General features: G+C 35.5%; 1 protein-coding gene across 1 annotated transcript in view; it reads right to left on the reverse strand.

The window, feature by feature from the left end:
• Positions 1-18,062, reverse strand: part of ZNF326 (zinc finger protein 326) — a 34,883-nt gene that overhangs the window by 15,497 nt on the left and 1,324 nt on the right. Inside the window, exons 2-7 of the mRNA XM_025872157.2 lie at positions 16,823-16,867; positions 8,913-8,948; positions 8,706-8,817; positions 6,157-6,562; positions 3,572-3,770; positions 1,338-1,449 (exon numbers count right to left, since the gene is read on the reverse strand). Coding sequence (XP_025727942.1) covers positions 1,338-1,449; positions 3,572-3,770; positions 6,157-6,562; positions 8,706-8,817; positions 8,913-8,948; positions 16,823-16,867 — 910 coding nt within the window. The remainder of the gene's footprint in view (positions 1-1,337; positions 1,450-3,571; positions 3,771-6,156; positions 6,563-8,705; positions 8,818-8,912; positions 8,949-16,822; positions 16,868-18,062) is intronic.

An 18,062-nucleotide genomic window follows, 5' to 3' on the forward strand; every position in this document is an offset into this window, starting at 1 on the left:
AAATAAATAAATAACCTGCTTAATTGCTTCCCAATAATTATAACCATATTATTTGGTTACCAACAAATTATAACAATGTGCTTTGACTGTTTCATTGCTAGTAAATCAATGTTTCTTTTCTCCTCACTAATAAAATGCCATGCTATGATTTAAATTTCCAGTTTATCTTACAGTGAGTTTCAACATTTTCCCGAAAATTATTAACTAGCTGGTGTTCCTTCAGCCAATCATGTACTGAGCATCATGTTTTCTTCCTTTTCAAAAAACACTGTCGGGGGTGCCTGGGTGATTCAGTTAGTTAAGTACCCAACTCTGATTTCAGCTCAGGTCATGATATCGAGCCCCACATCGGGCTCCTTGCTGAGCATGGAATCTGCTTAAGATTCTCTCTCTGCCTCTGCCCCGCCCCCCAATTCTCTCTCTCTCTCAAAAAAAAAAATAATAATACTACTGGTTGGGTGATATTTATCTTAAGACATTAATCATTGTGTTTATAGTATTTTCCAAGTCTGTTTGCTTTCAAGTTTTAAATTTTTATTTAAAATAATGTGGTCATTATTTCCTTTGTAATTTATTCTACAATTTTTAAGCCTGGGGGGGGAGAAAAAAACTTCTGCAGCGAGTATTATAAATATTCTATTTTAGTTTCCTGTTATTTTCCATTTTGTAGGTTCTTTAATCCACCTGGACTTCATCTTCACTGGTATAAGAGGATCTAAACTATTTCTTATTATTCAGTTGTTCAAGCAATCCCTCTCCCCCCTATTTTTAAGCAATTCCCCTTTTGTTTGCAACCTCTTCTTTATTATATATTATATTCTTACATATAGCACAATGTATTTACAAGTTAATAATTCTATTATACTAATAACCTTTTTCTGGTATCACATATTTTTAACTATTATAGCTTCGTAATGTTTCAATTATCTAGAAAAGCTAGTACCTACTCATTTACTCTTCTTTTACAGGATCTTCTTTGGAATCAAGATTGACAACACCTGTTACATTTCTAAATATTTAGTTTTCCTATCCAAGAATATCACTATATCTCCATGTACTCAAATCTCGAGAAGACTTTGTGGTTTTATTCATGTTATGACATGTATTTCTTTTTAAGAATACTGTATTTCCAGGTATTTTTTATTTTTGGATTACCATTGTGAATGGAACTCTTTTTTATATTTTCTAAGTAGTGACTGCACATAAATACCAAAAATCTTTGATCTAACCTTTTCATTTGACCCTCATGAATTTTTTCACATTCCAGTTAATGTATTTGCATTTTCTAGGAAACCATTTTTAGTAAGACCAATTTTCAGACTCTACTAAGCACAAACCTGTATCCATCTCCGTATTTCTCACTGTTTTTTTCTCTTCTGCGCCTCTGTTTCTCTCGCCGAGCCTCAATTCGTCGCTTTTCTTCTTCCTCATTTTTAGGATCAGTTTTTGCTAGGATATCAGCAAAAGTCAAAACTAAAAATCATTTTTCCATTCTCCTTTTTCAGTTTCCACTTCATAAAAAGTATAGACATGCAAGGTTTACTTGCTGACCACAATCTAAATTAAACTCACCAGAAAAATCTGAGTTTGAGATTAATCAATATTTCTGAAACTCCACTCATTTGAATACCATCATCATGAATTCAGTGCTTTAGATAATTTTTTCATGTTCATATGACAAACTACATGGTATTACAATTGTAGAAGTAAAACCGGTGAATCACCTAGTATAGTACTAATCAGTCATGAACATCAAAATTACCCAAAGATACTTTTTAAAAATGCACACGCCCTGGGGCGCCTAGGTGGCTCAGTTGGTTAAGCCTCCAATTCTTGGTTTCGGCTTAGGTCAGTATCTCAGGGTTTTAACATGGAGCCTGCATCAGGCTCCATGCTAAGCGAGGAGTCTGCCTGAGATTCTCCCCTACCCCCGCTCTACTCCTCCCCCCAGTTTGCACTCTCTCTCTCAAATAAACAAACAGATCTTTAAAAATGCACATGCCCTGGTGTACCTCTCCTTATTTAGGATGGAATCAGAACATCTATATGTTTTAAAAGGCTTTTCACATGATTTTGAGTCAGAGTTTTGTCTTGGGTGTTATATTTATTGTTGCGAGCTATTGTTGAGGGTATAGTATTGTCCCAATACACAGAATCCCCTTTAGACAAAGGGAAGACATTTTTCATGGTTCCTGATACCAGGAAAACGTGTGTTTCTTCTGGAAAATTAATTTGCTTTTAATCTTGTGGACATGACAACTCTTAGAGATAGTCACATTTCCAACTTTACATTGTTAAAAAATTTTTTAAAAAACCAGCTGACTGGGGCGCCTGGGTGGCTCAGTTGGTTAAGCGACTGCCTTCGGCTCAGGTCATGATCCTGGAGTCCCGGGATCGAGTCCCGCATCGGGCTCCCTGCTCAGCGAGGAGCCTGCTTCTCCCTCTAACCCTCCCCCCCCTCATGTACTCTCTCTCTCTCTCTCTCTCTCTCATTCTCACTCTCTCAAAATAAATAAATAAATCTTTAAAAAAAAAAAAAAACCAGCTGACCATAGTTTTATGAATTTATTTCTGGACTCTCAGTTCTGTTCTGCTGATCTATATGTCTGTCCTTGTGCCCGTACCACAAGGTCTTGATTACCGTGGCTTTGTAGCAAATTTTGAAATCATGAATGTGAGTCTTTCTATTCTGTTTTTCTTTTTAGGATTGTTTCCACTATTTTAGATGCCTTGTAATTCCCTGTGAACTTTAGAATCAACTTGTCAATTTTTGCAGAGAAGTCAGGTGGAATTCTGACAGGGATTGTACTAAATCTATAGATCAGTTTGGGAGTATAACCACCTTAACAATGTTAAGTCTTCAGATCCATGAACCACTTACTTAGTTTTTCCATTTATTTAGATCTTCTTTAACTTCTTTCAACATTTTGCAGTTTTTGAGGTATAAGTTCTACACTTCTTTTGTTAAATTTATTCCTGAATATCTAGTCTTGTTGATGCTAGCATGAATGAAATGGTTTTCTTAATTTCATTTTCAGATTGGCTCTTGATTTTTTTAACAATGTAAAGTTGGAAATGTGACTATCTCTAAGAGTCGTCATGTCCACAAGATTAAAAGCAAATTAATTTTCCAGAAGAAACACACACTTTCCTGGTATCAGGAACCATGAAAAATGTCTTCCTTTTGTCCTCCAAAGGGGATTCTGTGTATTGCAACAATACCATACCCTCAACAATAGCTCCCAACAATAAATATAATACCTAAGACAAAACTCTGACTCAAAATCATGTGAGAAGCCTTTTAAAACATATAGATGTTCTGATTCCACCCTAAATAAGGATTTAAGGAAGAGAGGTGGACCAGGGCATGTGCATTTTTAAGAAGTATCTCTGGGTAATTTTGATGTTCATGACCAATTAATAACTACACTAGGTAACTCACAAATCTAATTTCTACGATTATAATTACTATGCAGTCTGTCATATGAACATGAAAAAATTATCTAAAAGCACTAAATTTTTAAAAAATTGGCAGTACCCTAAGCCATAGCAATTATGTTTTCTTACTTACTGGGTGATTTGCTGAGGCTCATCTTCTCCACAGGTTTTGCTAGCTTGGGTTTCTTGATAAAGGTTCCACCAGGCTTATTAAATGGTTGCATCATTTTTCTCTTTATTCCTCTTGCGGCAGCAACTGTCACATTGGTGGGTTTGTTTTGATAGTCAACAACAATTCCAGGTCTATGAATGCTTCCAAAATCACTCATATGCTGCAAATTTGTGAAATCAAGAAATATTAGCATAGTATCCAAAGATAAAGTAGGAATTCACACAAACTTTACGTGTTATCTATCTAATAATTTTCACCTGAAAACTCCCCAGAATGTAACTAAATTTTACATGTCACTCTGAATAAACACATTGAAAAGCTTTGAATTATTACATGAACTCAAATCCAGTGAATTAGTATTTTTATTTCCAGTAGAACAAATATGGATATTTCCTACCTATTTTTTTATTTGTACCATTCAAAATTACTTGAGATCATAAACAACATATGTGCCTGTCAGAATATTACCACTTGTACAACTCTCTGACAACTCCTCTTCAGAGTTCCTAATTGATGTTTTCCCATGAAAAGACCTTAAAAGACATCTTTATTTCACTAAAACCTGGCTTAAAAACTAAGATGCATAAAGAAGACCATATTTGAAGTCTGAAGTAAAAAAGATCCAGAAATCATTTGGGATTTCTCCCTGTTGAAAAAGGGAATGAGAAGGCGAGATGGAACATTAGTATGAAATAGGAGAGTTAAAGCATAACCATGCATCAACTTCCAGGACACACTTCAGATAAAGAATTACATCTGACGTTCCATTCACATTCTTACCTAGAGAAACATATTCTGACCCAGAAGCCCAAGAAGCGAAAAGTTTACAGACGAAGAGTCATGCAACCAAACGACTCTTGTGTCCCTTCCTCTTCTCTTGTCATTAACAAAATCCACTACACCAAGAGGCCACATGTCCACAGAAATTTATTCTGCTAATCTTACTTTTAGAAGATAAAGATTGAGGAGTAATCTGAAGAGAAGGATCCAATGGGAATTGTACAAGTGAAGATTAAAAAAGAAAGTCCTGTTGGTTCATCTATTTCATTAACAGGAGGAAAGAAAGAAAAGTCCATTCAGACTAGAATGGTGAACACAAAGTACAGGAATGCCTGTTTTTCTATTGTGAAAACAAAATTAATATTTGAAGTCTCATTAAGAAAAAAATCATTTGCCTAAAGTAATACACAGCATGGAAAATGTTAAGCATTTTTCAAATTTTCAAACTGGAATTGATTTTCAACTTCAAAACCCAAAGCCTACTACCCCAACAATTTTCCATTAACCTATAGTCACTAATTATGGTGGAATAGCAACATATCAGTTGCTTCCATTTATGCATTATGCTTAGGAATCCCTAGCTAACCTAGTAGACTTGAACACATTAGTGTTACCAGGTAATTTATAGAGTCACATTAGAAATACCTTCATTAATTATCCATTAAAGGTGCAATGCATTTTACATTAAGTAAAGGGTAACTGTTATAAATGCAAAATTTCTACACAAAAGTGACAAACTACACTCATGTACCAAAGGCTAATGAACAGTTAAAAACGTGTGCCCTACTACATTTTTTTTTATCAGAAGTACTTTCCTCTGCGAAGAGAATATTAAGAGTAACTGACTTAAAAAAAGAAAAAAAAACATTTCTTACATTAAGTCAAAAGTACAGTATCCTTCATATGACCAAACTACAAAACTCCACATCTACATACACTTACTAGGTAAAATTTCATGTCAGTCAAGTTACCTAAGAACATAAGTCATTATCTTTATACTATGTCCTGAAATAAAACACTTGAAGACTAGTATATTTACTCATGTAAGCAATGATTTACAAAATAATTACTTCCTAGGAAGGAGCGAGAGACATGTTTGTACAGGTAGGAACTTACTTCTCAATAGTAATAACTAGTGACACGAGGGAAAACAGAACACCCAGGAATGGGACATATTGCAAGAGAGTGAGTTAGTCATTACACTGACCACAAATCATTCTACAACCTATGAAACATATCAGCTTCTTCACCATGTAATCATGGCTAAGCTACCCTCATCTATCACCAACTTTTAGTCCCTTGTGTTTAATGTGAAATATGGAGCTCTGAAGAAATTCTATGTGCTAGAGTTAGCAGCAAAGTATAAACATTTTATCATACATTGCACCTTTAACCTACTCAAAAACTCCAAAGGGTTCAATTACCTTTTACAATAATCCAAGAACTGTCCCACCAGCAAAACTGCTAGTGTTTACAAGGAAAAATGCAACTCCTTTTAACCCCTTTTAGACCAAAACCTAATATCCTCACCTTCTTAATAAAGGGAGATTTGGCAAAACTTACGAACAATCATCTCACACTGCCACTTATTTTCTGAAGTGCTGGAAAAACTTTTACAGGCAACCTAAAAATTGTGCTTATGATTGAGCTTTTGCTTCAAAATACACTGGGATGAACAGTGTTTATTCTAGATGAAAACCATGGTCTTGAAAGGGTTTAAAAGAGTGACTAGTGAAAAGAATCTGAAAAGATTCTGTTGTACTTACTCCTCGGCCTCGGCCTCTGCCTGTTGATGGTCCTCCAAAAGCATCATAGTTTCTGCTTCCAAACGTACTTTCAGGATAAGCAGGCGTTCCTCTCCCCCGAGAGCCTACAGGTGCAGGCTTCATATGGGGTGAAGAAAAACTGCTGTAGGAAGAGTAATTCTCTCTTCCTCTGTCCTCCATAAACCCAGGCCTCAATTTTGAACGGGAGTAAGGTGCTTCCCAGCTAGACCCGCCCTGGTTTCTACCTCCGAAAGAGTCAAGGCTATTCCGGTAGGAGCTCTCAAATCGACCACCATAACTACCTCCGAAGCGGCTTTGTTCGGGTTCATTAAAACCATAGCCAGATCTGTACAGATCTCGCCCACCCAGAGAAGACCTGGAGTCGTAAGACTCATAAGGTCCAAACCTGGAAAAGTTGCACAGTGAGGGAAAAAACAAAAGTAAGCTTACTAATGTTAGACAATTCAAAAGACAAATCATCAGATGACATTTATCAACTAAAATTCATTTATACCATACTGGTTTGCACAGTTCTACTTTTATTCACACCTGATTAGGGCTGGGCAGTTCAACATGAGACCAGATAGAAAGCTATCTGAGTCAGTTTTTAAATATGAATTGAGTTAAGTAAACCTTAGCTTAAAAATCTGCTTTGTAGCAGCTTTTCTATTTTATTAAAAAGATTTGTCTGTCGGTATTTAAGCCCAGCCCTAGTCTTGGAAAAAGTCATTTACTAAAGTTCACAAACTACTCAAACTTTCTTTGAATCCATCCCTAGTATTGGAAAATACCAAATATTTACAATATTTTGGCTTTCTATAGGGACAAAAATTGAAGACTACACTGATACAAGCTATTTGTGACACAAAAGAGATCCTTTTGCACCCCCAATAATCTATATCACAAAACTGCTTCATCGTGTCTATAGCAGTCAAAATTTGAAGAATTATCTCTGGTTATGAAATTTGATATCCTGCCCAACTTTGGGTAAGGTCAATAATCAATCCTCAGTCACTTTCTACTTGTAGACTAGCAAATCTAACAAATCTAGAAGGATAAGCACATAAAATAGAACATAAAAGTAAAAGACCACCAACATATACCCTCTGCACATAAATTATCAAGGCAGATGAGAAAGAATACATTTTAAGTCTTCAATTATTTAAAAAATTCTTTCCTGGCAGGAAATTATCACATAAAACTACTCTAAAAAAGGGGAGCACACAGTCTCCTCAAGGTTTTAATAGAGTCAACAGAAGAAACAAATCATCTTATTTCTCACAAATCCAAAGCATGGATTACAAAAGTTGCTTGATATCTTACAACATAGTTTTATAAAGGCCCACAATTACACATAAGATAAACAATAACATCTACATAGTTTATGCACAACACATTTACAATGCAATAGGGCAATAACGGATATATTAAAACATTTAAATGTGTTACATTATTTCAATTCTTTACAGATCACTAAATAGAATGTACTATTTACTTCTGAATCCTGGTAACCTTATAAAAATTATTCCTCTTTCCAACTCTTTTTAAAAGATCTATCACATAAGCAAAATTGTTGTATCTGTTCATTTTTTTGATTTTCCTCTACTATAAACCATAGTGGCACACTTGAAGCAGAAAGAAGGAAAGTAGGCATCATTCAGTCCATCCTTAAGGAATCCAGATCCTTCAACTTATGAAGAAGGAGGATAGTTTCAAATGTTACCTAACTAGTTTTATTTAGTAGAAATATCTGTGCCTCAAAAGGTATACCCCCTTTGCCTGAAACGTGGTCACAACCCTAAAGCATACTATACTAGTTCAACTAGTGTTAAGCTTTACAAGGTATCAACAGTGAAATATAAAAACAATCTAAACTCTAGTGCATTAAAATAAACGAAGGCATAGTATTCATGGATTTGATACAATGCTCCTAGCTTAGAGCACCGTGTTTTTGGTATAAGTAGTACCTGCCAATAAATAACCTAGGCATGAACTTAAAGAACGTTTTATTATTACAATATGTTCTTACAACTTACTCTAAAATTGAAATTAAAAGAATAACTATCTTAAATGTTTCTCAGAAACTGAATGTTGCTAGACTGGTTCAGTTAAACCCATTCCAGTCAAAGACTGCTTTGCTGCTTTACAGAACTCTCCATATTAGAAAAGATACTTTTAAAACTCATAAAGAAAAAAACTTCACAAATAATATTTCCAATAACATTTTTATGTCATTTGTTCAGAACATTCTGAATGATAAGGAGTTAAAAGTAAAAGAAGTAAAAAAAAAAATCACTACTGAAGACAGAAAATTTACTCTATTGTATTGAAATGAAAATAGCTACTTGAAGTTTTCCTAAAATAATGTCTGTCAGTGACCCTGAGATAATTTTTAGAACCATTAATTAACACCTTTAAACATTTAAGGTGATTATTCAATACCAAATAGTGAAGTTCAAGTATCATAACATGCGTAAGGAATACTTAAATTAAAATATCCAGAATCTTATAGTCATCTAATTATTTGGCCAAGTGATTAAGCAATTTACCTGCTACCCCCACCACCACCACTGTGATTGTCCATGCCATATGACTGGTTTAGGTAGGAGTCCATGGATCTTTGACCCCCATAGGATCCATGGCCATAGTCACGGTCCATCCCTATAAAGAGTTTAAAAAGAAAAAAATTAAATGATGCTCACCTTTACTGGTACCCAAAAGAAGAATTTTTAGATAAATATCCTTGAATGTCAGACCTCCATAAGATCCGGGGCCATAATCACGATCCATTCCTAAAACAGAGTCAATAACAAAAGGTCAGTAAGATATACCATTCTCTTTGGGAATCTTAGCATAAAACACGAGATACTCACATCAGTTATCTGAGATAACAATCCATCAATAACATTTAAGCTAAACTCACACTAGACATGGACAGAAAAAACTCACAGAATAATCTACTGAAAAATCAGATTTGCTAAGAAAACTTAATTTTTCAAAAAAAAAAACTATCAACTAAAAAGTTCTATGTTAGAATTTTTTTCACTTTAGCCAATATTTATTTGATTAGGGTACTCCTTTAAGGTTCTGTATTAGGAATGACATAGTATGTAATCAATAATAAATAATTCCTACTCTCAAGAAAAGTCAGTATTTAATAATGTCAAAAAGAAAAATTTTTGTTTTAAGTATAGTTTTTGCATCTAACTGTCCTCAAAATGTCTAAAAACCCAGAAGCAGCCACATTTTCAACTAGTATAATTTCAATTCGTTCATATATTAACTGAAATAGACATTTTTAAAAAAGTAAAATCATGGAGTAGGGGGCCAATCTGTGGTACTACGCCTGTAAGTAATAACAACTCAACAAACATTTAAATCCTCAAATACTCTGAATAAAGGGAATGAATGTGAACTCTAGCAATGCAAAACACTAAAAAAAATTCTAATACATTAAGGGTACTGAGTATATTTTATTACACTGGAATTCCACCTATATCCCAACCTCTGACATGAAAAATACAACAAGAGGTGCTAAAAGAAATTTACTATGATTTTAAAAATGAAAAAATTTAAAAACCATTTAGAATGTGTCCTATAAAGTCCTTTAAAATCCTTTATTACCATCCTCCCCAAATTTTATGCACTAATATATACAATAGTATACATAGAGCAAATACCTTAATTTGTATTTTTTTAAACACTAAATTTTAATTACAATCACATACATATTGCTGGTCCTAACAACAACAATAATGACAACAGCAACAACTTCACAAAAATACCACGCAGAATCTTGCAACTTTAAAGCTGGAAGCAATCTTATTTTATAGATTTAAAGAAAAAATTCAATCTTATTTTATAGATTAGGGCGCTAAAATCCAAACAAATGAAATGATTTTCCCAAAGTTCAGTAAGCATCCACCCCTCCAGCTTTATCCTGTTGCTTTTACGTGAAACACTCTCCTCTAAAACCCCAAATATCTGCTTCTTGAAATCTCTTTTAAAGTCCATTTCAAATACTAACCCTTTCAAGAACACTTTTAGTGATACTGTCTCAGTTGACTATTATATCTTTCTTCTAACTATCTACAAGTCTGTAGCTCTTATATGGTGCTTATGATACTCTGCCTTACGTTCTGAGACTTGTGGCCTCATCTTAAATGTACACTAGTCTTGTGGTCAGGGTCTGATTTTTAGTAATTCTGTTACACCCCAGAGCCACAGTTCTCAAGGAATAGTCTGTTCACCACTGGGAGGTGCCAGGACCCTTTCAGGGATCCACAAGATCAAACTATTTTCATTAATAATACTACAACATTATGTGCCTTTTTCACAAGGGTGACATTTGCACTGAACATGCAAACGCACTGGTACGTAAAACTGCTAGTGCCACAGCACAAATCAAGGCAGTGGCACCGAACTGTACTAGCAGCCAATGCAGTCCTCAACACAGCACACCTGCAGTAAAAAATAATAAAAGAGAACTGCCATCTCCACTTATAGAAGTCCTTGATGAAGCAGTCAGAATTATCAGTTTTATTAAATCGTCACCTTTGAGTACACTTTCTTTCTGATATTCTCTAGTAAAACAGAAAGTACACAGAAAGAAAGCAATTTTGCTGCATACCAAAGTAGCACAGTTATCTCCAGGAAAAGCCATTGTGCAAGTGCTTCGTTAACTGAATTAGCCACTTTTACAAGGAAGACTATTTTTACTAGAAAGACAGACCAACATTCAAAAACTAAGGTTGTCAGACTTGAGCATATGGCAGACATTTTCTCAAAAATGAACAAAGTAAAACTGTCAGTTCAAGGAAAACAAGTAACAGTACGTGCTGCCAATAATAAAATTTGATCTTTCAAGTGAAATTTAGAATTTTATAAAACTTGTACGGACCAATATGCATAACAGAGCACAAAAAGTTTATCAATATGCAAAAAGTACTAGTGAGCTCTTTTACATTGTTTTTTTATACTAAGACTTCCTATGAGGTATGTAATTTACATTATGACACATCTCAATTTCAACTGTCCACATTGTAAGTGCTCGATAATGTAAGTGCAGATAATGGACCATATTAGACAACACAGTTCTAGACTAATAGAATAGTCAATTATTTGTCTTTAAAGTTGGTAACTTATGCTCATACTATCACAGATAGAGGGCAATTTTGAAATTAAAATAAAAATTTCAAAATTAAAAGCCTTCTTCTAAGCCTCGTATTAAAAATAATCTTAAGGGGCAGCTCAGGTGGCCCAGTAGGTTAAGCATCCAACTCTTGGTTTCACCACCAGTCATGATCTCAAGATCATGAGACTGAGCCCCACCTTGGGCTCTGCACTCAGCACAGTCTGCTTGGGATTCTCTCTCCCTACCCCTTGCCCCTCCCATTGTTCGCGTGCTCTCTCTCTAAACGAATAAATAAATAAAATCTTTTTAAAATATAAATAATAATCTTAAGAGTTAGGTTCAGTTAGGTACACAAAGTAAAAAGTCTTGCATTTTGTTATTTCTGCCAATTCCAATTTTGAGCTCACAGAGGCTGTATTTGGACACTAAATCCTTTGTTTTTTATTCTGTGTGTTTTTATTTCACTACGGAGTCATAAATTACTAATATTTCTTGAACACCCACCTTTTGCCAGGCATTGTGGAATACACAAAAATTAAGAGAACAACCTTTACATGGCAATGATTTTGGCTTATTGTTCATAGTACTGCTATTATTCAGTTAATTAAAAAGGAAAGAAGGAACAGTCTTTATACTATATGTAATCAGTGTGATTATAGGGATATAGAGTCTATAAGATGACTGCTTATATATAAACAATATTCTTCCAGGTTACCAAATGAACTTAAAAATCACTTTAAAAATAAAACTGTAAGAATATAACATTATACCTTTACTATTAATATTAAATGAAACTAATTCACTCAAAAATAAAACTGACCTAATGTTTTAAATCAAATCTATTGTTTTGACCACTCTATCATACAAATAAGCTCAACAAATATTAAAACTTAGTTACAATTAAATCACAAGGAAGGAGCTGAGGAGTATAACAGGAAAAAACAACTGACTTAGGATCAAAATAATCAATGAGTTGTGTGACACTAAGTCTTGAATGGGACCACTTTTCACCATATCCACACTCCCAGCATCCTGCTACAGGCCACCAGCATCTCTCACTTACGTTACTTCAACAGCCTCCTAACTGGTTTTCCTGCTTCCACTTTTGCTCTCTTTGTTTATTCTGAAGAAAATAGCCAAAATAATTCTGTTAAAGTTTAAGTTTAAATCATATTCAATGCTTAGTAACTTCCAATGGCTTCCCATCTTACTGAAAGTAAAAGCCAAAGCCTTAAATAATTTGTAAGGCCCTATACAGTGGCTCTGAACCAACGACAATTTTGCCTTCCAGGGGACATTTGACAATGGCTGAAAGCACTTTCGGTTGTCAAAACCGAAGGGAAGGTGCTGCTCACATCCAGTGCAAAAGCAAAGGATGCAGCTAACCAGTCTAAAATGCACAAAACATCCCCCACAACAGAGAATTATCTAGTCCAAAATGTCAATACTGCTAAAGTTGAGAAATCCTACCCTACATAATTCACCCCATCACTTCTTAACTTCATCATCTACTATTCCCCCTTATCACTCCAGGTACACCAGGCCACTTGCTGTCCCTAGAATACAATAAGTATACACCCATTTTGGCATCTGCTGCTGCCTCTGCCTGGAATGCTCTTCTTCTGTATCTGTACCTCTCAATCCCTCCACTCTTTCAGGTCTTTATTTCCTATTCTCTCTCTTAGATATAAACAAAGTATCTTTGATTTTCAGTGCCTCTGGCTACAACTCTTACCACTCTAACCTTGTCTTAAGACTGTTCAGGGGTGCCTGGGTGGTTCAGTCGTTGGGCGTCTGCCTTCGGCTCAGGTCATGATCCCCGGGGTCCTGGGATGGAGCCCTGCATCAGGCTCCCTGCTCGACAGGGGATCTGCTTCTCCCTCTCCCACTCCCCCTGCTTGTGCTCCTGCTCTTGCTATCTCTCTCGGTCAAGTAAGTAAATAAAATATTTAAAAAGAAAAAAAAAAGTCTGTTTAGCAAAAATCATCTGCTCTAGTCAAAACATTCTTCTTAAGTCTAGGAGAACCTGAGTGGCTCATTTAGTTAAGCGTCCAGGTCTTGATCTCAGGATCATGAGTTCAAGCCCCGTGTTGGGCTCCACGCTGGGCATGGAGCCTATTTACAAAGAAAAAAAAAAACCCCAAAAAACAAAAAACCATTCTTCATGAGTCTCTCTGAACCACAATGCACTCAACCCTACCTTTATTCCTGCTTTCCCTCTATCTGGAATGCTCTCCCTCTTTTGTCTGCTATTTATGTAAGAAGTTATTATGAAGCAGGAAGGAAACATGGAAACACTGGAAATACAACTTCCTTCCAAGAAATGGTATGAAGGGAATTTGGAACTTGACAGGTTTTCCAGTATCTTTTACTTCATCTCAGTCACTGAAAAATACAACGCTAACAATGAATTGTATTGATGGCTTCATTTGGTAACTACACATCTTTTATATTCTAAAGCCTACAGCATTCCTCCTCTAGATAGCCCCATAGCTTGCATCTTCACCTAGTCCAATCTGTGCTCAAATGTCACCTCCTTAATAAGTCCTTCCCCAACAAACACACACATACTACCAACATCACCACTACTAGCACCACCACCCCTTCCCTCTGTCGTTTTTCTCCTAAGCAATTATTACCATCTAACATACAATATATATTACTTCTTTATCTTGTTTACTTTCCATTTCATCCCACTAGATTGTATGCTCCCCCCAAGGGCAAGAATATGGGCTGCTATACTGCCAGCTCCTAGAAGAGTATCTGATATACAGCATTCACTCAAGAAATATTTGTTAAATGAAGTCAAATTATATCTCTGAAATTAAGCTCCTCATTTACAAAATGCAGATACACCTCAAAATAATGTCAAATAATGATCTTTAACCAGCAGCACATTCCAAAATCATTCAGAGTACTTTTTCATAACATGCACAACTAGGGACCACTTGTCTAAAATTAAGATTCAAGAGGACTAGAGTATGACCTGAACAGATATACTTTGAAAAAGCTCTCCAGGGGAATTTAACAATCACAATGTTGGAACTTACATTAAGAGAAAAAAAATGAAAGTCATAACATTAGTAAAACATTAATCCAAAAAAATATATACATCCCCATGTTCATTACAGCTTTATTTACAATAATTAAGTTATGGAAACAACCTAAGTGCCCACTGAAGAACGAATAAAGAAGATGGGGTATAGACATACAATGGAATAGGACTCAGCCATAAAAAGGAATCGAATCTTACCATTTGCAACACTGATGGACCCTGAAGGCATTATGCTAAGTGAAATAAGTTACAAAGAAAAACAAATACTGTATGATTTCACATATATATGGAATCTAAACAAACCAAAAAACAAAAACAAAAACCAAGCTTATTGATACAGAGAACAGATTGGTGGTTACTGGAGGAGAGGGTAGAGGTGGGCAAAAGGAATCAAGAAGTACAAATATTCAGTTATAAAAAAATAAGTCATGGGGATATAATGTATAGCATGATGACCGTACATTAAGACAAACTTCTGGACTGGTATGATTCTGCATTTCAAAGTCCTACATTTAGACATTAAGTCCAACTCTCTGGTAAACACTACTAGAAACTGAAGCCTTCTATCATTCCAAATCTCTTTGGTGAAAGTTTTAGTCCTACTCATTCCAGTTTAAAATCTTGGACCCATTTTTATTCATCCTTCTCAATTTTCTACTCAATACTAGTTAGCTTGCAAGTTCTGCTAATTTTCTCTAGAAACTTCTTAATATTTTAAAAATTATTATTGTCAGGTGCCTGGGTGGCTCAGTCCGTTAAGCATCTGCCTTTGGCTCAGGTCACTGTCCTGGGGTCCTGGGATCGAGTCCCGCGTGGGCTCCCTGCTCAGCGGGGAATCTGCTCCTCCCTCTCCTCTGCCCCTCTCCCCCACTTGTGGTCTCTCTCTTGCTCTCTCTCTCAAGTAAATGAATAAAATCTTTAAAAAAAAAATTAATTTTGTCATCTCCCAAGTTCAGGGTCTTTAAGTCCTAACACCTAAATTTATGAAATGGTTTTTTAGCTAATTTTCCAGTTTTCTTTTTTTTTTCTTTAAGATTTTATTTTTAAGTAATCTCTACACCAAATGTGGGGCTTGAACCTACAACCCCAAGAGCAAGAGTCGCATGCTCTACCGACTGAGCCAGCCAGGCACTCCTAACTTTCCGGTTTTCAATCTACCTGTGTGGATACAAATCAAACTTCCTTTGCTAATTTTATTATGTCACTCTCCTGTTCAAAACGGTATTCTTGGCACCTGGGTGGCTCAGTGGGTTAAGCACCTGCCTTCGACTTGGGTCCTGATCCCCAGGTCCTGGGATGGAGCCCCGCATCCACTGGGTTCCCAGCTCGGCGCGCAGTGTGCTTCTCCCTCTCCTTTTACCTCTCCCCCTCATCTTGTGCTCTCTCTCTTTCTCTCAAATAAATAAATTCTTAAAAAAAAAAACTGCATTCTTCAGGGGGGCCTGGCCAGCTCAGTTGGTAGAGCGTGCAACTCTTGATCTCAGGGTTGTAGGTTCCAGCCCCAGGCTGGGTGTAGAGATTACTTAAAAATAAAAGCTTAAAAGAAAAAAAACAAAAAAACAACTATATTCTTCAGCATTCAATATATACTGACCACTTCCTATATCTTGAGCCTTTTTAGCCCATATCAAGTACAAAGTTTCTCTAAACTCTTAGAGATGATACAAAGAAATTAACTAGATAGTAATTATTCTCATAAAATGGCACAGCTTTACTTAGTAGTACATTTGCTTCAGTTTTATTTTACGAATATATTATATTCTGTTCCATTTCTCGGGCAATCAGGATATTTACTTCCACTCTGGGGTCCTTTTTTTAACCTCACTGAATTGTTCCACATTCTTTTTTATGTTATCATCCTGCCTGGCAGAATCTTAACTTTAATAAAATAACATCCAATTGTATTCCGCATACCTCCTATGATTTTATCTAGCTCTGTAGTCACAACTCTAACGTCACACTTAAGTCAATAAATAATCAGGCTTCTTCATGTGCTCCTCTAGACAGCTCTTTATATACTAACACATTTCGACACATTAAAGCAAATGACCTCAAAAACAAAGTCAAAATGCATTACATTAGAAGGAATATAAAACCAAGCCAATAAGCCACTTAATCTACATTATTCAATACCAAAGCTTCTCATTCAGCAAAAATAACTCAGCTAGTTTCTTGTAACTCATCACTCAGAATGTAGTCAAGGCCTTTTGGAATAAATTAAAGGGATCATAATTCAAATAAAACAAAGAGTCAAACTAATCTGAATAGCCCTAACTTTTTCTGATCCCAAATTCCCTAATTCAAATACTATACACAGTATGACAACATTAACACGGAGCAGTGATACACCAAGAGACAACACAATGACTGAAACAAGGTAGAACTGGCTTTTTACATCGTTACTTTATGTGCATGTGGAGAAAAATTGAAATGCATTCCCTTAACATATTTAAGAACAAACGAAAGAGGATACTCACCATTAAAGCCCTGATAAGTATTTCTGCAAGCAGAGTGTGTGTAATCTATGAAGACACATTTAACAGAAAGAAATTAGTACAACATTAGCGAAAATCTGAAATTACATACTCATCTATTCAAATGAAACACAATTTTTAAAAATACCATTAACTCACTTATCTGCAAAATTGGGGTATAAATAATTACAAATATTTCATATGGGAAAACACAGATCTCTTCCTCTTCTTCACTATCTCCCCAAGAGGCAGGTTTATCATCCAAATTATGATAATGTAAAAATTAGCTTATAACACCTGATATATAATTGCCAAAAGAGGAATCCAGTACTGATTTATACAGGGTAACAAAGGGAAAGCAGACAGATTAAATTACGTATCAAATATTGCAAAAAGGGCCATCTGAGAATTGATTCTATGTAACATGTAATTTTTTCAAGGTTGATATAGTTCTTTTACCTATTTGCTCTCTAAGGTTTTCAAGATTTTATTGGAGAATGCATATGCACATATGTATGTGTATGCCTGTGCTGTATCTACCCAGGATATGGCATCACCAAAAACCATATTGGCAATTTCCAAGTCAAAACTGACTTGGCAATCGTTAAATCATTTAATTAATTTTACTAATAAATACTAAAAGAAAGGAAGTTAATATAGTGATCACTCGGATACAAAGAGTCCAGCTACACTACATAGGATTAGATTCAGACATATTGTTAGTCAAATTCCACTCCCAAATACAGCAGTATAGGCTAAGAGGAAGCAAGAGAGAGGGGGAGTATTTTCTCACTGACAACTGTTTATAATTTTATTACTGACACTGTTTGGAATTGTAGGCACATGGTGACAATAAAAGCAAACATACTAAGTTTTATTATTGTTTTTCAATTCTCTACAGAAAATGGATTCTCCTGCGGGGGCGAGGGGCGGGGGCAGAGACACCACTCCCATTGTTCCCTCCCCCACCTAGGGAGCTCCGGCTGTACCTTGGGTGTTGATACTGTCATCAAACTTTGGCATGAAAATACAATAATGTATTTTTTTTTTAAGTTTCATTCCTAGCTTTGGCACTTCAAATATTCATAGTTTAAAGGTATCCATACCAAAATGAGTCAAAGTCCAACCAAAACAAACAAAAACACCAGTGTGCTAGTCTTAAGAGCTGAACTTCCTATTTCAAAGTAATTTAAAAGGATCCACAAAAGGGTTATTCTAGTACCCTTTCACATACTTAGATCTG

The sequence above is a fragment of the Callorhinus ursinus genome, unplaced genomic scaffold, assembly GCF_003265705.2.
Source record: "Callorhinus ursinus isolate GAN/ISIS: 27379988/994484 unplaced genomic scaffold, GSC_fseal_2.0 scaffold9, whole genome shotgun sequence".
Taxonomy (NCBI): domain Eukaryota; kingdom Metazoa; phylum Chordata; class Mammalia; order Carnivora; family Otariidae; genus Callorhinus; species Callorhinus ursinus.